The sequence below is a fragment of the Mustela nigripes genome, chromosome 2, assembly GCF_022355385.1.
Source record: "Mustela nigripes isolate SB6536 chromosome 2, MUSNIG.SB6536, whole genome shotgun sequence".
Taxonomy (NCBI): domain Eukaryota; kingdom Metazoa; phylum Chordata; class Mammalia; order Carnivora; family Mustelidae; genus Mustela; species Mustela nigripes.
The window spans coordinates 125458996-125483070 of NC_081558.1; the positions used below are offsets into that span (position 1 = coordinate 125458996).

Below are 24075 nucleotides of genomic sequence, written 5' to 3' on the forward strand. Positions count from 1 at the left end.
TCGATCCCAGGACTCTGAGATCATGACCTGAGCCGAAGGCAGCGGCTCAACCCACTGAGCCACCCAGGCGCCCCCTGCTGCTGTCTTCTTTTAAAAACAATTTAAAAAAATCTAGATTTTTCGGGGCTCCTGGGTGGCTCAGTGGTTTAAGCCTCTGCCTTCAGCTCAGGTCATGATCTCAGAGTCCTGGGATCGAGCCCCACATCGGGCTCTCTGCTTAACAGGGAGCCTGCTTCCCCCTCTCTCTCTCTGCCTACTTGTGATCTCTCTCTGTCTATCAAATAAATAAATAAAAATCTTAAAAAAAATCTAGATTTTTCTCATTTTTGGAAGTTTTTGTTTTCCCTCATCAAAGTAGTAACTTATGCTGTTGTCACTGGTGTGCTCATACTTGCTATGGATGTTCCTGTGTTATTTTTCTTACCTTTTATCTTTCTTTTAGTACCATACCCTATTTATTAAGTTACTCTGTTTTTCTTTCATTGCCTTTAATCTCATTTTTTTTAAATTAAATCATGTTTCTTCATGAATTTTGCATCTCTTCACAGTTACCTGGTTGTTTCAAATATTTAAAGATAATATCTATTTACTTCTTAAGAGATGTGAAATTTTAAAAGGTTGTGAATTATCAAAGTAAAAGTATTTTTTAAAAAATATATTTATAAAAGTTACATTTATAAAACTAAGATTTTTCATTGACATTTGGGTATGATAAGATGTGAGAGTAGATAATTTAGAACTAGTAAATGTTCTACAGTTTATTTAGGAAAGGAAGACAGATGGGACTAATGTATTTTATTGAGGTAAGTTTGGCACTCGTTGATGGTTTTAGAATAGTTGTAGTTATGAGCTAAACAGAAATTGTGTTGTGCAGTCTTCTAATGATCTTGTGAGTAAAACCTCAATTTCTTTGCTTTATTCAATATTTTAGTTGTTGCACTTGGATTTTTTATGCTCATGGTGCCAGATGTCTGTGACAGATGTTGTTGCCTACTTCTTTTATTAACCTATTTTGCCTTTACATAGCAGATTTGGAAGAAAGTATATATAGTTAGGCTTACCTATAAAGAATGACAAATATTTTATAATATTCTTTGATGGATTATTTCAGTATGTGCTGTTTATGTTATGACTCTTTTCCTTTAAAACTCTTAAATTATTTTTTAAAAACTAGAGTTTTTAAACTCAAAAATAAAACTTAAATTCCTTAAAAGTTACTGTCGTATGTGTTTTAAAAACTTCTGAGAACATTAATATTAAAGAGAGAATTTCAACATTTTAAGAAAAGATAATATCTAATAAAGGAATGTTACACAGATAAAATTGAACTGGTTGATATAACCATACTTTTCTAATTACCTCTGAATCAACATCCCTACCACTTCCAAGTTACGGTAATCCCGACAGCAGATGCTCCTCAGTAGAAGATTTTATTGTTTTTTCCTTTAACCCCCATGACATTTCTTTTGGATGACTTTCCTTGTATTGAACATTATTGTCATTAAAAAAAATTATCATTGTACTGTATAATAATAAGCAGCTGTTTTTACTTCTGAGCATCCAGACGTGAGGCAGGAATCTCTCAGTGAAACAGGTTTCCAGATGCAGGGTTGGCAGCAAATATCTTAAAAATGTAGTCTACTTTGTTAAATCAGATCACAGTTCTGGATATTATAATTGGTATAAGATTATCAGTAGCTGGAAGATTCTTAAAACTTTTTTTTTTTAGGATTTCTAAATTTTTAAACAAAGGAAGAGACATGTTTTTCTTTTTAAGATGTTTTATTCTTTTTTTTTTTTTTAAGATATTATTTATTTAGTTGAGAGAGACAGACAGCAAAAGAGAGGAGCAGGGAGGAGAGGGAGAACCAGGCTCCCTCCTGAGCTGGGAGGGTATTGCGGGGCTCGATCCTAAAACACTGGGATCATGACCTGAGCTGAAGGCAGATGCTTAACTGACTGAGCCGCCCAGGTGTCCTAAGATATTTTATTCTTAATAGAGGCTTGGAAAGTTAGTTTTTTTTTTTTTTTTAAACTCTATCACTGTTGCTAGATTTATTCCTTTGTAGATGAAACTTGATAGTCCTTTTAATAACACATGCTTTATGTTGGTTTTAATAACTTTAACCATTTTTGTATTTAATTTTATATACTTCAAATCACCAGACTTTTTCAGTAGTTTGATTAAAAATATATATAATATTAGATATCACGAAGTTTTTTGTGAATGTTGAGAGATTCTTGTTTTAATGTTTATTAGAAATATTAATCAGTTTAGGTAAGTAATCTTAAAAACTCATGACCTTCGTAAATTTAAGTAATAAGCGTTGTATATAAAAGAAAGGAAGGGAACTGCTTTGTGGCTTTGTTTATAGTAGCCTGTCATTTTTCAAAAATAATGGTTAAGTATGATGACAAAATAGTCTAAAAGTGGCCTTGGGAAACAGTCTTAAGTTTAATGAATAATTAATAAGTTATTTTAAGTTACATAGTACCTTCTTGGCTTGAGTCCATGTTTTCTTCTTACTGTGTGCTCTTGAGCATTAGATAACAAGGTTGTTAAGTTAAAAACTTAAAAACTTTATAAGGAACAGTATTAAAGAACTAAAAATAATATGTTAAATGGCTTATTAGGTGGGGTGTGTGTGTGTGTGTGTGTGTGTATGTATGTATGTATATTATTTCAAGGACATATATTTTCTGTTTACCTGGTACTAGCTTATAAAACTTCATTAGATTCTTGAGTAGATCAGAAAATTAAAGATATAATTGCATACCTTTTTAGTATGTTTTCAGATATTACTTTTCATAATTTAATCTTAAGTTCATATGAATATAATAAAGAAGAGCCTGGGGTATCATCCTCTAAACAATTCCTGATATATGTCATTTTGGAGATTTACTTAGTGGGCTTGTGAAAAATACTAGTATTTATTTTGATTTATGACAGTTGAAGTTAATAGAAACAATAGTAAATTCCCCAAATAGTTATTTGAATGTATAAAGTCAAAACTTTTTTTTTAATTCTCAAAATTAAAAATATGCTCTGACTTGACTTTCACCTTTTTGAAACTTTAGTACTTTGTATCTTAGATACTGATCCACAGCTTTCTTTTAGTGAAATATTGTCAAGCATTATGAAAAGTCTCACTTGAGCTGTTTTAAAGTTTTCCTTTCAGTCTGTCAAATAATCATTCTGTCTTTTTAAAATTTAAAACACTTAGAGTTTATTTTTTATTTTTTTTTTCAGTTAAGTTAGAAATACCTTAGTAAATGTATTTTTAGAAACATTTTAAGGTCGTGTGGTTTGTCATTGCAGGTTTATCAAGTAGAAGATGTGTGTGAAGAAGAAATGCCTGAAGAGTCAGATGAATGTGTCCGGATGGACAGAACCCCACCACCACCCACATTGTCTCCAGCAGCTATAACTGTGGGGAGAGAAGATTTGACTTCTGAACATCCTTTGTTAGGTAAGGAAATACCTAAATTTTGGAGAATTTTCTATTAGGTAAATGTTAGTAATAAAGTTTAGTAAACTTAATGAAGTTTAATAACTGGAAATAGTATTAAGCTATTGTGTAATTATAACAAAATACAAATAGAATTCAAGATTTTTTTAAAATGAGGAACAGTTAAAACAGTTAATGAGGAGCCACCCAAATAAAAAACATTCTGTAGCATTCTAATTTTTGGAAGTTTGCACAGATATATTTTATATGCCCATTCAGATTCATGTGTCAAGCTATTGTTTAAAAATTAGAATAAATTAGAATACTTCATTAAAAATTAGAATAAACCAGAGTACTATTAAAAGATTCCAGTTATGCTTTCCAGAAATCACAAAGCATTCTGAGTCATATCTGACATTCTTCATAATTGCTTATGATCCAGGTGAGTCTGTTTTTAAAAGTCCTCACTTCTTTCCTAGACAGTTCTTAAATTAAACCTCACTAATTTTCACTAGAGACATGGATTTAAAAATTCTTGGCCTTAAGCATTTAAATTTTTATTCATTACTTTAGTGCTACTCATGCTGTGTGCTCCTCACAATGTTAAAGTGACTGTGAATCCTAGGTGTTTTACTAAAACATTAGTATGACCTAGAGCCCAGTGTCTAGGTCCTAAAAAAGACAACAGTCCATGTTAGATTTTTATTTTTATTTATTTAATAAGAACTTTTCTTTCTTTTTTTTTCCCCTTTAAACATGGGGTTCAAACTCATGACCCCAAGATTAAGAGCTGCATGCTCTACTGTTAGATTCTTTAAAAATTTATGAATAATTTATTTAGATTGGGGTTGGCAAACTATAGCTCATGCTTGAAATCTATGGCCCATGAGCTGAGGATGCTTTTAAAATTTTTAAATGGTTGAAAAAAAATAAAAAGAAAAATAATATTTTATGCCACGTGAAAATCATGCTGAATTCAAATTTCATTGTCCATAAAAACATTCTGTACAGGGGCGCCTGGGTGGCTCAGTGGGTTAAAGCCTCTGCCTTAGGCGCAGGTCATGATCCCAGGGTTCTGGGATCGAGCCCCACATCGGGCTCTCTGCTCAGCAGGGAGCCTGCTTCCCTTCCTCTCTTTCTGCCTGCCTCTCTGCCTACCTGTGATCTCTGTCTGTCAAATAAATAAATAAAATCCTAAAAAAAAAAATTCTGTATAACACAGCTGCCTTTACTTATTTGAATATTGTCTTTACTTTTGCATTACTGTGGCAAAGAAGAGTAGTTGCAGAGCCCATATAGCTCTTCATAGAAAGAAGAGCTGACCCTTGACCCAGATAATCCTAACCTTGATTCAGTCTTCCTTGTAAGTATTCAGTTCTCCTGAACTCTTCATGGCCCTTGTGATTATTTACAGTAAACAAGAACTACCATCACTTAAGTGGAAACAAACTGTAACAGGACATTGACTTTGCTACCAAAGATACCCTTGCCCCCTCTCTCTTTTTTCCAAGTGTGCCAGTGCTCTAACCCTTCCCTTCTCTCTGATTTCCTTCCTTACTATCAGTGTGAATCTCTGGAAAGCACAGAAGGGGGAAAATTACTTTTCTTCCAATATTTTCTCCCTGCTGAGAAATAGAAAATGTTTAGTCAGTAAAATGATATAAAATGTTTAAGACAAGTTTAATACTGTTGCCTGTGTTTATTCATAGTAATACCACAAAAGATAGATTTAGGAAAATCTATAGTATTAAATCTTTGTAGTTTCTCTGAACTGAAAATGGATTTAATGTTGCTGCAGATTGCCTGGCGTTTGATTTAACGGCAGAAATAAAAGTTTAATTAGATACTAACCTTGCATTGTGAGCATGATTTAATTACCTAAAAAGCATTATTAATGGTAACACAAAGAAAATTTAAACATTTCTGAAATATTGGAACACAAAAACATCTTCATATTTTTTTCCTCAAGAATTCAGGGCAAGATCCTGTCAGGCAAATCCCTCTGGCTAAATTGTCTGAGTACAATGTAGACTTCTGAATGTTCCTGTAATTTACTTCATACTTACTACAGTGTGTATGAGGGGTAAAGCAAGCACAAATTGACTTTTAGAATAACTTTTATTAAATCATGAAATAAACTGACTTGCAAAAATAGAGGGATTTTTTTCCATCCAGTATTCAGTTTTCATAAATCTTTAAAAATTTTTTAGAATTGAAAAGCATCCATTAAAAAGGGTGGAAAAAGCTCATAGATCTTGTTTAGAAAATGAGACTGTGAATAGGCAGAGCTCTGTCAGTTGTGTTTTCTCTCCTAGTTACCTTAAATCTAGAGAGTGTAATAATTGTGTTTTTGTTCTACTGTAATGCATCAGTGTTTGTCTTATGTTTTATTTTAACAGCTGATTATACACTGGCAAGTAACAGCTAATAGCTTCTTCAAAAAGTCAGTAACTTACAGCTCTAGTTTTAACAACAGTGAGGATGTTAGAAGATGGGCGCATATGATCTAAAAATTAGTTAGAACATACACCAAGCAGTATCTTCTTAACCATATTCTACTTGACACAGCTATACATATCTTTAAAGCTTTTATTTATTTATTTGACAGAGGGACAGAGGGAGGGCACAAGTTGGGGGGAGGTGCTGAGGGAGAGGGAATCTCAAGTAGATTCTATTGAGGTGGGAGCCTGACATATGGGGCTCAATGTCACAACCCTGAGATCATGATCTGAGCCAAAACTAAGAGTCAAATGCTTAACAGATTGAGCCACCCAGGTGTCCTAAGGTGACTTTTATTTCTAAAATAACAAAGTATCTATAAATCTGTAAGGGACATTAAAATTTTATCTTATTTTTCAGTATCCCAAAGATTTATATTATCCTTCAAACAGAAAAAAATACCTTTCAGTCCCACGTTAGAGTTTTATAATTTTTATCCCTTTTCCTCTAAGAGTAAATGTGAAGATTTGGTATGTAGAATAGGATTTTCCTGGAGTTCTCCAGTTTGGTAAAGCAGGTGTACAATACTGTGTTTGTTCCTGAAATCAGCAAACTAGCATTTTCTGTTGACTTTCTTGTTTAGTTTTTAATAAGGGATTGTGTAATTTTAAACTGTTTTTCCAGTGTAAGTTACCTTGGTGGATTATTTTGATATGGCATTAATAAATGCCATATAATAGTGCTGTGATAAGCTATATTATGATATTAATCACAGTTTGAGTGTGAATTGCTAGAGTTTTCCATTTCTGAGATTATACAGGTAATCAGTACACTATTTTCTTAGCTGAAATTTTATTATTTAGGGATTCCTATTCTCTACCCAACTGGGCTGTATTTTGAGCATCTTTGATAGTGATGTTAACCCTTTCCTTAAGTGGAGAAGAGTTACCCCAGCAATTAAGGGCACTGTCTCAAGAACTGACCCCCTGGGTTAGTATCCCAGCTCCATTACATAATTAGTTGTGTGCCCTTGGGTAAGTTACTTTATTTTTCTGTTTCCATACTATGAAATGGAGATAACAACAGTACCTACTCTTGGGCTAGTTTTGAGAGTTAAATGAGTTACAGGATGTGAGGCATTTACACAGTACCTGGCATGTTCAGTAAGTTGTAGTATTATCTTGAGACAGGCTGTTTTTTTGTTACTTTTTTTAGACATCTGTAATCATGGATATTTTTAGCTGCCAACTGGTTCCATCTATTCTCTTTAGTACATCAGTCAGTGAAAGTTTGGTGCTGTCATATGGGTAGGTAAAGTCTGTCATAGGCTGTGGGGTCTCTCTTATTGTGGTCTTGAGAGGTTGAAGGGGATGGATCACAGTGATCCAACCCGATATTTTGCAGTTGCCTGATATTAAAGTGCTCCCCCAAACTGACATACACAGTGTCACTGAAGAGTTGTTAAAAAAAATTGTGCATGGATTTGGATTAGCCTTACTACATGAAATAAAGATGATGCTGTGTAATCCTGTAAAAATCTCTACTTATTCTGTGGATTTGATGATCCTTTTTTATTTAAGTGTACTTTCAGAGTACTTTTCCCCCCATGCATCTGGAATATATAAACAGGAACATAGGGAATTTAATATTTGTGTAGCTTGAAATTTTTTTTAAAAAGCAGCAGTTTTCATAATCATTCTTAAATTGACATTCTTTTTTTTTTTAAATTGACATTCTAAAACACTTTTCATATCTTACAGGAGCAGTTCTTTTAACCAGGGTTGGAACAATCACTTTGAGCAAGTTATTCCTTTCTGTAAAGTGGGGATAGTAGTAGCTTCTATCTCATGAGATTAAATAAAGTTCTTAGAATGGTTTTTTAAAGCACCAGATGTGGACTTTTATTGTTAATAATGTTTATTCTGGAATTTTTTTTCTTACTTGCTGCACAGAATGCTAAAGATAAGAAAATGACTTTTTGTTTCAGAGCAAGTGGAATTACCTGCTGTGGCATCAGTCAGTGCTTCAGTAATTAAATCTCCGTCAGATCCTTCACATGTTTCTGTTCCTCCACCTCCACTCTTACTTCCAGCTGCTACCACAAGGAGTAATAGTACGTCGGTGCCCAGCAGCATTCCCAGTATAGAAAACAAACCTCCACAGGCTATTGTTAAACCACAGATCTTAACCCATGTTATTGAAGGCTTTGTGATTCAGGAGGGATTGGAGCCATTTCCTGTAAGTAGTAAGCAAATTTGTATTTTTTCAGTTATTCAAGTGGCATTATCTTTAAATGTAGTATATTTGTTCTTTAATAAAATGCTAATAATTTTATTTCAAAAAAGTTGTCAATCTCTTATTTAGAATTTTTCTATGTTATTTATATATTTCTAGAATTTTTATGCTAGCTACATATAAACTAAGGAAAAAATTTTCAGGATATTAAGGATATCAATTTTATAATTTTTGGAGAAAGATAATGGGAAGTTTACTCCAGTAAAATAAAATTTTTTTCTTTTTTTAAGAGGACTGAAATGACACCTAAAGTACATTATTCTTTTAAAAAATGATGTTTCTTATATAATGCATACTTTGTGAACTTTAACTTGAGTGCATAAAATAATAATTTCCCAATGATCTGATACTTCTGAAGTTACCCAGTTGATGGTTTATAATTAGCAAGTAGATTTTCTCATTCTTAAATCTCAGCCTTCAGTCAAATTTTAAAAATGCCTTAAAATCTTCACTTCACGTTGGAGATGTTATTTCTGTCACCGTAAGTCTTATAAGTTGAGACTAGCTGTATATAATTTATATGCTAATATCTAGAGATGAATATTTTTCCATAGAAAATAAATCAAAGACAAGTGACCAAAGTCAAAGCCAAAATCTAAGACAAGAAAACAAAATAATTCATTTCAAAGGCATTTTATACCCATTTTTTTAGATTCATGGGTAGTGAAGATTTTGCATTGTGTTCGCGGGTTGCCTCATCATTTGCTCTTATATTCAATTACTGTGTTTTAAATTTGGATCTCCTATAAGAATTCTGAGAGTGGAGCAATAGTCTTTTTTTCCTGCTCCTCAGGGTTTGGATCTTGACAGTGCTGCATACAGTAACCTTTGTTAAGTCACTCAACCTTTATGATTTTAAGTTTGGCTCATCTGGCAAGCAGAGATGATACTTGGCTGTGAGGGTTATTGTGAGGATTAGATGTGCACACGTTGTTCTGTGTAATTCCTGCCACTTGTACCCATAGCTTCTATTATTAACAGTGACAGTTACAACTTTTTTTCTGATTACAAAATTAATAATGTATTATTTTAAATGGAAAATACGGGAAATATACAGAGCAGATAATTCCCAATAACACCACATGTGTATTTTTTTACATACATATTTCATATGATCAAGATTACTATATATATATAGTTCTGCTTCTGTCACTTAGGATATTTAGAGCTTTTGTTTTCTTGTATGATTAATAGTACTTTGGAAACATTTTGAAAGGTTACATAATACTCCACTTTATGGAAACCATAATTTATGTAATCCTTGCATTATTGTTAGACATTTTAGGTTTCCATATTTAGTAATTAGTTTAGCACAAATTCCTAGAAGTACAGATATTGAATCACATTACATATGTATTCATAAGGCTCATATATATATTGCCAAATTATTTTCTGGAAAGATTACTTATTTGCGGGACGCCTGGGTGGCTCAGTGGGTTAAACCTCTGCCTTCGGCTCAGGTCATCATCCCAGGGTCCTGGCATCGAGCCCCACATTGGGCTCTTTGCTCAGCGGGAAGCCTGCTTCCCCCTCTCTGCCTGCCTCTCTGCCTACTTGTGATCTCTGACTGTCAAACAAATAAATAAAATCTTTTTTAAAAAAAGATAACTTATTTGCTTTATTTTTATTTTTAAAGATTTTATTTTTAAGTAATCTCTACACCCAATGTGGGACTCAAACTCACAACCCCAGATCAAGAATTATATGCTCCTCTGACAGGGGCTACTAGTTGCTCCTGGGAAGATTATTTAAATACAGTCTCACACCAAAGTGTAAACTCTTAGCAGCACTGAGTATTACAGTTTCTTCAGCAATACCCTTTGTAAATTTTACTTGAGGTGTATTAAATATACTAACTGAAATGAACAAAATTTAAGAGTTCATGGTGGATAATTCTCTGAAGTTAAACGTAGAAATTTACAATAAGCTATCATTCACCATCTGTGTCAGATATTGAAGACTTAACCAGCATTCTTAAAGGAGGTTCTATTTCAAATTTGCTAAAGGTTGACTTGCAAATCAGTAAATATTTTTGGTCTGGATTGTTTTTGCTGAAAACATTTCTAAAATAAGTAGTATTTATGACTTAACCAAGTATATTGAATTATAAGTATTTTGTTAACTAATTTTCATGTTAATGTTTGAGGATTTTTCCATTTCTTTTTGTGATTATAATGGATTAGGTTGCTGAACTAGGAGTCAGGAGACCTAAGTTCTAGTCCTGATTCTGCTTTTGTAAAGAAACCACCTAAACACTAACATTAGTTCACTTATCTTTAAAGTACATACAGTAGTGATCTATCTTAAAGAGACAACCCTAGGAGTAAAAAGCTTTGTGCATGAAAAATAAATCTTAAAAGTTGTTGCACGGGGGCACCTGGGTGGCTCAGTGGGTTAAGCCTCTGCCTTCGGCCCGGGTCATGATCCCAGGGTCCTGGGATCGGGCCCCCGCGTCTGGCTCTTTGCTCAGCAGGGAGCCTGCTACCCTTCCTCTCTCTCTGCCTGCCTCTCTGCCTACTTGTGGTCTCTGTCTGTCAAATGAATAAAATCTTTAAAAAAAAAAAAAAAAAGTTGTTGCACGAAGAAAATAAGGATACTGGCTAATCAAAATTTATTACAGATTTTTATTATTTATTTATTTATTTTAAAAAATACTTACTTCGTTCAGTGAGAAAAAGAGCATGATCTAGCACAGGGGTTGGGTGAAAGGGGTCAAGGGAGAGGGAGAGAGAATCGTAGGCAGACTCCATGCTGAGTGTGGAGCCCCAGAGCAGGGCTTGATCTGATCTCATGACCCTGAGATCATGACCTGGCTGAAACCGAGTCAGATGCCTGACTGCACCACCCAGGTGCTCCTATTACTGCATTTTAAAGACATTTTAAACTACTTGCCTAAACTAGGACACTAGGTTCCATTTGACAAGAGACTTTAAGCATTCGTAGTGCTGATGACTTGAATTACAAATTGTTGATGTCCAGATTGCCTAAAATTTTCTTAAGGAATAAAGCACTTAGTGAATCAGTTCAGCTGATCAGTTGAACAAGTAAATTAGCACAGATACTATCCATTCCAAGAGGTTTTTTAACCAAGTTATTTCTGAAAGTCCTCTTAAAAGATTATTTTTTTCTCTTTTTCTTTTAAAGGTAAGTCGTTCATCCTTGCTAATAGAACAGCCTGTGAAAAAAAGGCCTCTTTTGGATAATCAGGTGATAAATTCTGTATGTGTTCAGCCAGAGCTACAGAATAATACAAAGCATGCAGATAATTCATCTGACACAGAGATGGAAGACATGATTGCTGAAGGTTTGTGGATTTTACCTAAGATACTGTTTAAATTAACTTTGACTTCTACCATTTGAAACAGGATATGGATTTTTATTCTACACATATTTTCATACACTAGGAAGCTGTTCACTTTTTATTATTACATAATGCATTATTTAACTAAAGTAAATGAAAAGCTAATCAGACTTTTAATGGTTACATCATTCAAATAGAAAGATTGATGTTTAATTTGCATAATGTCAATTTGACTTTTGAAGGAGTGTGGGAGGGAAAGTTCTACAATGTATGAAAGTAATTTAGAATTTTAGCATCGAAGCAATCAGTTCTCTTTTTTTCCTAAGCAGAGTTAACTAAGTGTTTTACTGAGTTTGCTTAAAAATTTAAAGCTCTTGGGTTGTTTGGTTTTAGACTTTTCTGTATCCTGATGTTTGATGTCAGGTAGGTGTTACAGTTGTATTAAGGATCTACTTGTCAATCAAGCGGTGATTAAATTTGTTCAAAGAGGAAAATATCACTAAATCTTAATGTCACGAGATTTCCTTTTTTTTTTTTTTTTTAAGATTTTATTTATTTATTTGACACAGAGACAGTGAAAGAAGGAATACAAGCAGTGGGGGTGGGAAAGGGAGAAGCAGGCTTCCTGCCGAGCAGGGAGCCTTTGGGATCACCACCTGAGCGGAAAGAAGGCAGACGCTTAACTACTGAGCCACTCAGGTGCCCCCAGAGATTCCTTCTTTATAGATGTCAGTATAATAGTGAAATACCCCAGAAAAGTCAGTTGTATACAAAATGACTATAGGAAAACAAACACCAATAAATGCAGAAGTGATATATTTTATTTTTCATTGATTCTGATCATGGCCCTATAATTGTGATAAAGTTTAGTCAAATAGCATTTGGTATAGCCAGAGGGCTCTACAGTAGTGATTTAATTAATATCTATGTCTAAGTAATTATCCTTAATATCTTAGTATATTTCATGTAAAATTAATTTTCACATGTTTATTGAGCATATACTGTATGTGCCTATACTTTGGAAATAGTATGCTTATAAACAAAATAGTCTTTGCCCATGGTTTTTCTGTTTCTTCAAAGCAAGGCACCTCTGTCATTGTCAGTAAGTTATAAACTGTTGAAATGTATTCATTACTGGTTTACCTTTTATTTGAACTGCAAAGAGTATGATAGTAGTATAAAATTTGGTTTTTTACTTCTAACTTGTATTGAGATCACTGTGATTTTTTTCACTTTAAAAGAATGTTAACAATGAAAAATTTCAAACATACATAAATTAGAATTCTATAATGACTCCTCGCTCACCCAGACTCAACATTGTTACCCAATTTCAAACATTATTTTTGCCATTCTAGCTTCATCTACCCCTTTTGTTTTCCTCCCTCCATTCCCCCTTCTCTTTCTCTATTGCCTTTCTCTTTATCTTTTCTTCCCTCCTTTCTGTTAAAAAAAAAAAATTCATAGTCCTCATTTCATTTCACTGGTATATAATTCATTGTGCATTTCTAAAAAAATACATTTTCTTATGTAACTATAATGCTACATCACACAAAACAATATTAACAGTAGTTCTTTAGGGTCATCTTGTACCTGGTTCATATTGAGATTTCCTTAATTATACAATTGTGTAAATTGTTATAAATATCCTTTTATAGTTATTTTTCAAATCAGTATCTAGACAGTGAATACATTTTGGCTTTTATTATGAACTTAATTTCATTTAATTCCTGAATACTTTGTTATGCATAGTATTTTATCTGAGAAAATGTTTCATTTGAGATGAAGAGTAGTAAAGGTGAATATGCAGGGTTGGTTTTTTTTTCTCTTTTTTTCATTGTGGGGAGGGTCAAAGGGAGAAGGAGAGAGCATTTCATGCAGGCTCTATCTCTGGCACGGGGCCTAATTCGAGGCTTGATCTCACAACCCCAGGAGCATGACCTGAGCCAAAACCAAGTGTCAGATGCTTAGCTGACTGAGCTACCCAGGTGCCCTGAAGGGATTTTTTTTCCTTGCCTATAACTACAGGAAGTGTATAAATGAAAGTTCTAAGCTAGAAAGCATATATAATATGCCCTATTGTGTGTACACATTGGAGAAAAATGGAAAACTGGTTAGGAAGCTTCACAGCATATGTCATGATACTCATGGTTTATAATATAATAGACATACAGCCTATGTTAGACTGTGGTTGAACCTGAGAGGAGCTTTTGATCTAGTAGGAACTAGTGAATTTAAGATAACTAAGGAGTAACATGTGGTAAGTTTTAAATGAATTGTATAGATGGTAAGAACTTGGGACCTAAAAACTGATTTTAAAACCAGTTGAGATCAACCATGCTGTGGTTTTAAAACCACAATGAGGTATCACCTCACACCAGTCAAAATGGCTAGTATCAAAAAGACAAGAAATAGCAAGTGTTGGAGAGAATGTGGAGAGGGAGCCTTCATGCACAGTTGATGACAATGTAAATTAGTGCAGCCACTCTGGAGAACAGTATAGTGGTTCCTCAGAAAACTAAAATAAGATGTACCATATTAATTCCACTTCTGGGTATTTACCCAAAGAAAATGAAAACACGAATTTAAAAAGATATATGTACCCCTATGTTTACTGCAGCATTATTTATAGTAGCCAAGATATGGAAGCAACCTAAGTGTCCATCATCAATAGATGAATGAATGAGGAAGATGCGGTATATATTCACAATGGAGTATTTCTCAGCCATAAAAAAGAATGCAATCTTGCCATCTGTGACAACATGGACGGACCTATAGGGTATTATGCTAAATGAGATAAGCCATACTGAGCAAGACAAATACCCTGTGATTTCACTTATATGTGGAATCTAAAAAATAAGACAAGCAAACAAATAACAATAGAAGGAAGCAGACTTATGAGTATGGAGAACAAACTGGTAGTTGCCGAAGGAGAGAGGGTGAGAGGATGGGTGAAATTGGAGAAGGAGATTAAAAGGTACAAACTTCCAGTTATAAATAAGTCACAGGGTTGAAAAGTATGCAGGATAGAGAATATAGGCACTAATATTGTAATATACTTGTAACAAGTATTTCATAATGAATATAATTGCTGAATATAATTGCTGAATTTGGACCTTTTGCACCAAAGAGTCCTTTTAAATGTTACGTGTCAAGTATATTTCAATTTAAAAAAACCTGGTTGATGGAATGTTCTGAATGTGTCTGTTAAATCCACCAGGTCCAGTATGTCATTACTGTCGATTATATCCTTTATGTTTGTTATTAACTGTTTTATGTATTTGGGTGCTCCTTGTTGGGTGCATAAATAATTACAGTTGTTATATCTTCTTGTTGAATTGTCCCTTTCATTATAGTGTCCTTTGTCTCTTCTTAGAGTCTTTGTTGTAAAGTCTCTTTTATCTGATTGCTGTCCCAGCTTTCTTTTGACATCCATTTGCATGATGAATGTTTCTCCATCCCCTCCCTTTCAATCTACAGGTGTCTGGTGTCTTTCTGTCTGACATGAGTCTGTTGTAGGCAGCGTATAAATAGGTCTTGTTTTTTATCCACTTTGTCATCCTACGTCTTTTGATTGGAGAGTTTAGTCCAGTTACATTCAAAGTAATTATTGGTAGACATGTACTTATTGCTGTTTTGTTACTTGTTTTATGGTTGTTTTTGTAGAACACTTGAAAATAATGCAAACTGGTACAACCACCATGGGAAACTGTATGGAGTTTCCTGAAAAAATTAAAAATAGAACTACTCTATAGTCCAGTAATAGCACTATTAGGTGTTTACCCCCAAAAAACAAAACCACTAATTCAGAAGGATACATGCACCCCTGTGTTTATTGAATCATTATTTATAATAGCCAAACTATGAAAGCAGCCCATGTCCATCAATGGATGAATGGATAAAGAAGATGTGGTATATACATATAATGGAATATTACTCAGCCATAAAAAAGAATGAAATCTTGCCATTACAGCAACATGGATAGAGTTAGAATATAATGCTGTGTAACATGAGTGAGAGACAGACAGATACCAGACCTCACTCATGTGGAATTTAACGAACAAACAAGCAAAGGGAAAAAAGAAAGACCAAGAAACAAACTCTTAACTATAGAGAACAAACTGGCTACCAGAAGGGAGGTAGGTGATGGGGATTAAAGAATATGCTTATTGTAGTGGAAAACAACGACAACAAACCTGGCTTTGTTGCCAGTTTCCTTTAGATATGGGATTTGACCTGGGTCTTGGATGATAAAACATAGATAACAAACAGGAAGAACCTTTCAGGTTGGAATCGTGAATAAATGTACAAAGGATGTTCACATAACTCTAGCAGGGGACAGTGAGGAGTAGACCGTGGGCTTAGAGAAATAGAAGTTAGACTGATAAAATCAGATTCTAGAGTATTTTAGATATTTGACCGAGTTGTTAGGAGTTATCTTGTCAAGAGGATGGTTGCTGAAGATTTTTTTTTTTAAGATTTTATTTATTTATTTGACAGACAGAGATCGCAAGTAGGTAGAGAGGCAGGCAGAGAGAGAGAGAGAGAGAGAGAAGGAAGCAGGCTTCCTGCAGAGCAGAGAGCCCAATGCGGGGCTCCATCCCAGGACCCTGGGATCATGACCTGAGCCGAAGGCAGAGGCTTGTTAACCCACTGAGCCACCCAGGCGCCCCAATTGCTGAAGATTTTTAGACAGATTAATGAAAAGAATGTTTTTGGAAGCTGCCGGTAATCTGTAGGATGAATATAGGTTTAGTATGTAATTGATACTTGTAGTTATAGTGGGAAGAGGAAGGAAAGGATGTATGGAAGACAAGGCAAAGGGTAGTTTCACAGGGTAAGTTACCAGAGTAAAGAAAAGGAAGATTTAAAGATGATTAATCTGTGCATTGCATAGTAAATAAGCCATAGAGATCTAATGCATCGTGTAATGAATATAGACAACAGTATTGCCTAGAGGCTAGAACTTAAGTATTCCAATCACTGAAAAGAAAGGATAATTATGTAAAGTGATAGAGGGTGATGGAGGTGCTAAATATTGCTACAACAACAATCATAATATGTAAATGTACCAAATAAATACATTGTACAATTAAATTTGCACAATGTTATAAGGTAAATATAATAAAAAAAGATTAATCTGTTTCAAATCTGTAAATAAAGTGGAGCTTTATTTACATAGAGTATGCCAAATTTTTTAATACTTCATAATTTCCCAAGGTAATTTTATAAAGTATTTTCTACTACTGTGTGTTTTAGTGTTTAGTTTATGGGAGTGGTGTAGAGTGAAATGGTGAAGTCATTTGTTTACTGTTATTAGTAGTAAATACAGTTTAATTCAGTACTTAAAAACTTAGTGTAAGGATTATTCTCTTTTTAAAGGATAGTTTCTATTTCTATTTGGAGTGGTTCTGTAACTAGTATCACCAACCTGTAGACTGTGATTTACCAAAATATCTTTTGTCTCCCATGGTAAATCATATTGATCATGATTTCTATCTCATTGCCTCCCTTTTTGCTTCATACCATTAAGTGACCTCAAGTCTTAAGAAAATTAAAAAGTAACTACTCCTCTCACACAAAAAATGGGACATCTCTTAGTTAGGATATACGTTAGGCCACTCCATTAGAAACCCAGAATAATATTTGATTAAATAAGGTAGAAGTTTAACTTTTGCCCTAAGGCAGGCAGGTGTTGAATACCTAAGATGCCAGTGAGTTACAGTTCTCTCATCCCTAGAATGTTGCTTTTGTTTCCAAGATAGCTAATTTTCATTTTCACATTCTAATCAGGGAGAGGGGAGAAAAGGACGCCACCTGGAATTTGCAAGCATTTCTGTTCACATGTCATGGATGGCTACACCTAGGGCAGTAGCTAGTTTTTATTTTCAGAGCCCTTGCTGAAATTTAGGATTTTGTTACTGTGGGAGAAAAGCGAAGAATGGACGTTGGAGAATTAGCAGCTGTCTATGCCATAGACTTCCATCTTTATTAGCTAAATCAACAGTTTTTTGTCTCTAATTTTTTATTCACAAATGCTAAAAAGTAGCCTTGGTAATACCAAATTTGTTAAAATTCTGACAAACATGAGAACAGGGATTTTTGAATGCTAATATTCCTCTCTTCATTAGGAGAAATAAAACTGATGTTCATTTTTTGTTACGTTGTCTGTCCTTAGACCCATACCTGTTTGGATCTCCCCTCTCTCACCAGCAAAAACACATTCTTCTCCTTTGTAAGGGATTCTAACCTTTCAATATCAAGTATTACATATTGCTTTATCAGTGAATACAAGCTTTTTAAAGCTTTCAGTATGGTCTGGAAATGGAACAACTTGACTAGATTCTTTGGGGCCAGACTGGTGGCCTTGGTGGTAGAGTGAGAGATCCTATCTTCTGTCAGATCAGGTTACAAGCATGACAAAGTGAAAACAATGCTGGAAGTTATGACATAAGTTCCCGGGAATGTGTTGTTGAGCCGCAGTTGTGTAGAAGCCATTTCTAGGTCATTGGAAGGAGCAGTTTTAATTTTACTTGTTTTGAGACTCTTTCTTATTGCTACTCACCAGATGACTTGCTTATGAAGGTAGTCCTGAAAATTTTTTTTATAGTGAACTCTTGCTAGTTCATGATTTGATCAGTCATGTTGATATATTTGGATATCCCTTGGAACTTCAGATATTTCACAGTATGTTTTTTAGTAGTTCTTGTGGTCTTATTTTGACTCAGCACTTTGCTGTTTGCTTCTTCAGTAACACTAAGATAATATGCTTAAATTTTCTGAGTACTTGTCATCTGTGTCTATATTTCAGAGTCCTTTCTTCATCCCCCCCCCCTTTTTTTTTTAAGATTTTATTTATTTGACAGAGACATAGCAAGAGAGGGAACACATGCAGGGGGAGTGGGAGAGGGAGAAGCAGACTTCCTGCTTAGCAGGGAGCCTGATGCAGGGCTCAATCCCAGGACTCTGGGATCATGACCTGAGCTGAAGGCAGATGCTTAAATACTGAGCCACCCAGGTGCCCTTGTATCTATATTTTCTACTGTACACTGCACACCTTTAAAAATGTTCTCTTATATGCTCCTCTAAAATCCAGCATATCAGAAGTTTAGCTTCTTTTTGAAGTCATCCTCATTCTGTCCAGTTACAATTAAGTATTCTCTGCTATGTTATCTTCATAGCACCATGCACAAAATTCATATCCTGCACAGTACTTCCTGACAGCATTCTTCCTGAAGGTTTTGCCTTATTCATCTTCATTTCTTTTACACTGTTCAATAAAGTTATTTGCCCATTTTAAGTATGTTGGATTTTAGCAAGATGAACCTTTAAAAATGCATCGCTTATTTATACAGAGATAACTCCATAAAATGTTTATGGAGGAGTAGGAGGGAATTGGTGGTTGCAGTTGTTTTTGGAGTATTTTCCTTGCCACAGTGGTTATCCATTGAAAAGTTAAAAGACCATTCCTTTAAGTTTCCTGGAAGGACTGAACTAGCTGTATCCAACTGAAGTAGATGCTAAAAGAAAATCTGCCACGATTAAATTTTTGGAAGTTTTTTCCTTTGTTTCTTTTTTAGAGACATTAGAAGAAATGGACAGTGAGTTGCTCAAGTGTGAATTCTGTGGGAAGATGGGATATGCTAATGAATTTCTCCGGTCAAAACGATTCTGCACTATGTCCTGTGCCAAAAGGTATTTCTATTCCCTTGACTTTCCTAAAGCGGAAACAAACAATCATTGCAAGAAACCCAAAAAACTTGTAGAGTTTACAAGCAGCCAAAACTAGATACTATAATATAGAGGAAGAATATCAAATAGGCATTATTTGGAGTTACTTTGATATTTAGTTATTAAATTTTTCTCTGTAAGAGTTACATATTCATAACAGTTACAGTGAGTTTTATAGCAGTGAGTTTATTTTAACATATAAGTAACAATCTCCTGTCAAGAATATGCTTAGGAGAATGTCTCTTGTGAACTAGTCCTTAAGGTATCAAAACAGTATTTGTTTTATCACCTCATTGTTTGATCAGTATGAAAATACCAGGATTTAAACTGGTTTTGTTTTGTTTTAAACTGTTTTCATTATATTCATGTTATGAATATATTATATTCATTATATGCATATCTGTTCATATATTACTCCTGTTTATCTTGGGTTTTTAAGTGGGGCAGCTGCAGCACAAGTTCCCCACATTGTTAAATCATCAGAGAGCAAAACAGGTCTTTTCTAAATCTATTCTCAATAGTAATTTTAGAGGTAAACCGTATTCATAACTAAAGAAGTGTTCAGTGTCTTCCTTGTTTTCACATGTTTAGTTTACATTAAAAAAAAACTCTGATTTTGATAATCAATCCTAATACAGGTATTGACCATGGGGGTGAAGTGTATGTACAGGTTATTTTGAAGTTTGTTCTCTGTTCCAGAAAGTGATTATTCTCTCAAAGAATATAAGATCTTAATTGTTTGTATGTAGAATTTTCTTGCGTGAACATATTATATTGTATGGTGCCATTACAAGATACTTAGTAAAACTTAAGTTAAAAAAATAATCAGAGTATTTTCCTCCAAAAATGACTTCATTTGGTTTCTTAGTTGTCAGTCTTTTATTTACATATTATCTTGTGTTATTGACAGCCCTAACCAAGTTACGTGGCTGCTGCTTTAACTTGGGAGTTTTCCAGTTTGCATACACCACAAAAAAGATGAGTGGCTCTCTGATTCTAAGTGATTAAAACTCTGAGGGAAAAGGACGGCCTTTCAGAATATTTTAAATGTTTTGACTGTTAAATATTTTAGAACATTTAACACTACCATAACTCCTCCCAGAGGTGATTGATTGCTGAGCTGTCAAGTTACTATACCTTTAGATGAACCTCTTTAGGGGTGAGGGGTTTTAATATAAGGGAAATGCAGATGAGAGAGTAAGGAGGAAAGGGTAAATTAATTTAGGTCAGGGAAGAACTGCTATCTACATGTCTGCCTTGGAGATCTAAATATTTAGGGACTAAATAGTAAGTGTAGGGTTAGTCTCTATTCTCTAGTCATTGGGGAAAAATGTTTTTAGATTGCTGTGACTGGAAATCAGAAACCTATAGAGCTGTGTGCACAGACCAGCATACTGAATACAGCAGAAACTTGCTGAGTTGTTTTAGGGTAAAATTAAGTGGCCATTAGGGCACTTAAAAAAGAAAAGTTTTGGGGGAAAAAAGATAGCTTATTCATTTTCATAGTACTCCTTACTTCCACCTCCTGATATTGTCATAAAACATAGATGAGGAAAATTTATTTTGGTATCTGTATATTGGTCCTAGAATAGTTATCAATAGCAAAAAGTTCATTTGAATTTATTTTTGTCCTTTTCCTGAGAAATCTTAGATTAAGAGTTTTGAAAACAAGAAATTAGAGTGGCAGTTCTATATGTGTAAAAAAGGAACTGTATGTATTTTTCTTTGCCTTTCTTTAGCTTTTCAGAAATTTGTTTCTTAGATTTTTCTTTTTGCTCTTCTTTCCAGGGAAGGTGTTGGCAAACTGTACCCAGGCCAAATCCTTCCTGTAGCTTATTTTTAGATGGTGCCTGAGCTAAGGATGGTTCTTAAATTTTGAGATGGCTGGGAAAAAATGAAAAGAATAATATTTCATAACACATGAAAATTATGTGAAGTTCAAATTTTGGTCTAACTAAAATTTTATTGCAACACAGCCATGCTCATTCACTATTGTGTTATGGCTGCTTTCACGTTAACAGTTGCAGAGTGGAGTATTTCTGACAGACACTTGTATTGTCCACAAAGCTTAAAATACTTACTGTTTGGCCCTTTGTAGAAAAAGTCTGCCTGCCCTGTTCTAGGCCTTGAAACCCAGTAAACAGCATAGGACTCTTTGAAACTGTCATCATGCCTTATAAAGATCTATATTAAAAACTACTAGTCTGTTTTGATAAAATGAAAATACTCTTTCAGCTAATTTTAAAGAATCAGGTGTATTCGAATTTCGTGAATAGTGAGAACTATAAATGCCTTGTGTAACTCTGAAATCTTAACTTTACAGTATTTTCACTCTTTGATTTCAGTAATATTTGAAAAATCTTTTACTAGCCATTTGAGATTTCCCCTTCTTTACTGTTAACTTCTTTATATTACTCTCTCTCCAGAAATGATAAACATAAACATCTTTTGAGAAAACATAAGTGTGAACATCTACATAATTCATATATTTTCTCCTCAACCTTGAATTATTTTGCAAAAAATCGGTTATCCTCTGTATTTTTCATAAGGTTTCCTGGTATCATACTGTTACTAGAAGAAAATATCAGTACCTTGTTATAGGTATCCAGTAATTATTGAGAGCTATATTATTGAAATATACAGCCATTTTTTGACTGTCAGCATAAGTAAATCTATTGAACACTATGGTTTACTTTCTGAGGTATTAAAGTCCTTAATGAAGTATTTGGCACTTACTGATTCACAAGTGCACTTTAAAGTCATAATTAAATACTAACTGGGGTGTTCCATCTATCACTTAATATTTTTTCTTACTTGAATTTCTTAGGTACAATGTTAGCTGTTCTAAAAAATTTGCACTTAGTCGTTGGAATCGTAAGCCTGATAATCAAAGTCTTGGGCATCGTGGCCGTCGTCCAAGTGGCCCTGATGGGGCAGCAAGAGAACATATCCTTAGGCAGGTCTGTAGAAACCTTGCTTCAATGTACTATACCCTTTTCCGAAATGCAAGGAAAGTGCAATGCTGTATTTTACTTGTACTACATTTTCCAGCTTCCAATTACTTATCCATCTGCAGAAGAAGACTTGGCTTCTCATGAAGATTCTGTTCCATCTGCTATGACAACACGCCTGCGCAGGCAGAGTGAGCGGGAAAGAGAACGTGAGCTTCGGGATGTGAGAATTAGGAAAATGCCTGAGAACAGTGACTTGCTACCAGTTGCACAAACAGAGCCATCTATCTGGACAGTTGATGATGTCTGGGCCTTCATCCACTCTTTGCCTGGTATGTAATTCACCACTTGGGACTTGTATCTTTCTTGTGCATTCCCACACAGGAATGATGTTAGATCCATCCGCACCTATTGCACAAGAGGGCTACAGAAGTACTATGTATATATATTAATTGAATGGCATTTGCTATTGAAATATGATCTGTTTCCTCTTGCTTATTCCCTCAGCACAACTGGGTATTTTCTCATACCCCCCAAGTCGATAAAAACTGACTAGTCCTGCTTCTGCTGTGACACCTCAGCCGGTGAAGATCTTAAAGGTGCTCTCTTCTCTTCAGTCTGATTTCTCTCGAGAGGTCAGTAGAGAGATTGAGTCAGACGCTTCTTCCCTTCTGCTCTTCTATTTTTCTATTCTATTTCTTCTTTATTTCCTAATTTAACCTTTTAAAAATGAAATAAGAGAGACTATATATATATTTTTTTTTTAATTTTTGAAAGCTAATCAAGACCTTTTAGAATATGATAACATTTTGGTTTCTTTTTTTAAAAATCAAGCTGGTTCTTTTAAAGGGAGCTGCATTCCTTGATTCTTTATAATAAGTAGACATCAAGAACCCTTCTAAAATTTGATTTTTTAAGTAGACAACTAAGATTCAGTTACGATATTCCATTTCAATATTGAGGGTAACTTTCTTATTTTTGTTTTACTGCTCTCTCATTTTGGTACTCTTTCCATCAGCTTAATTCTTTATGTTCTTTATCTTTTTTCTTTAATGCAGCAGTCTTTTATATCTCCTTTGTCCAAGGGGCTGGTTACTAAAGATAACTGCACCATGGCTCATGATGAGACCCACACTGATTATGTATGTTAAGACTGTTTTTTTTAAGTCAGCAAATCTTACTCATTTTGACCTTATGAATGTGGAAAACAAGATGTTTGTTCCATTTGATTTTATTGTGAATCACATTATTCTCTTGATACAATATATCCCCTTTGAACTCTACAGACTTACTAAAATTAATCCAGCTATTTTTGCTGATGAATCTTTCAGTGAAGATAACTCTCAGAAGCAAATTTACAGTTAATGTGCTGAGTAAAGAAAGACTATTAACTGCTTTAAAAAAAAACCTATCTGCCATTTTACCTTATATAAACAGAATTCTATGACAGATTTTTTTTTCAGTAGCTTGTTTCAGAAACGCTTAATTAAGTTTTTTTTTTAAACAAGATATGGTCACTTTTAAAGAAAGATTACAGTTGTTTAAAGAGAGGATACATTTTTCATGGAAGATTTTAAAATATGCACCTTTGGAAACTTAGGTGTGAAGTTAAGTGCTAACCATAGGTTTTGAATCTGCTTTAAAACCGATATATTAGAAGATGATGAGTCTTCACTGGTTGTGGTTTTAATATTTAATGACATAAATTTTAGTTTTTAGAACCAGTCTAGATATCTTGAGAATTAACACTGGAATCTCTAATGATTCCTTGGGATTGGACTTTGATTCTGTCATCTTCAGAAGTAATCTCACTCTTCCACCTGGGGTGTGTGAGCTGTTAGCTTGATTTCTCCTTTGGGGATACTATTTCCTTTCCTTTGGGGAGGAGCGTTGGTTCATATCCTGAGGAAAG

The 24075-nt window shown here is 34.2% G+C and overlaps 2 protein-coding genes across 9 annotated transcripts in view; one reads left to right on the plus strand and one right to left on the minus strand.

Annotated features, from left to right (window-relative positions):
- Nucleotides 1-24075, plus strand: part of PHC3 (polyhomeotic homolog 3) — a 78663-nt gene that overhangs the window by 41908 nt on the left and 12680 nt on the right. For 5 of the 8 annotated variants that reach the window (XM_059391567.1, XM_059391569.1, XM_059391570.1 and 2 more), the window contains 6 exons: nucleotides 3320-3470; nucleotides 7876-8126; nucleotides 11328-11487; nucleotides 19062-19176; nucleotides 22040-22172; nucleotides 22264-22495. In XM_059391567.1, coding sequence (XP_059247550.1) covers nucleotides 3320-3470; nucleotides 7876-8126; nucleotides 11328-11487; nucleotides 19062-19176; nucleotides 22040-22172; nucleotides 22264-22495 — 1042 coding nt within the window. Of the gene's footprint in view, nucleotides 1-3319; nucleotides 3471-7875; nucleotides 8127-11327; nucleotides 11488-19061; nucleotides 19177-22039; nucleotides 22173-22263; nucleotides 22496-22670; nucleotides 22799-24075 lie in introns of those variants that run through there. The other 3 variants (XM_059391572.1, XM_059391573.1, XR_009402511.1) reach the window with 2 other exon arrangements.
- The window catches only part of GPR160 (G protein-coupled receptor 160), a 70540-nt gene continuing 54503 nt past the window's right edge, over nucleotides 8039-24075 (minus strand). Inside the window, exon 5 of the mRNA XM_059391576.1 lies at nucleotides 8039-8124. The gene's annotated coding sequence lies outside the window, so the exon portion shown is untranslated. The remainder of the gene's footprint in view (nucleotides 8125-24075) is intronic.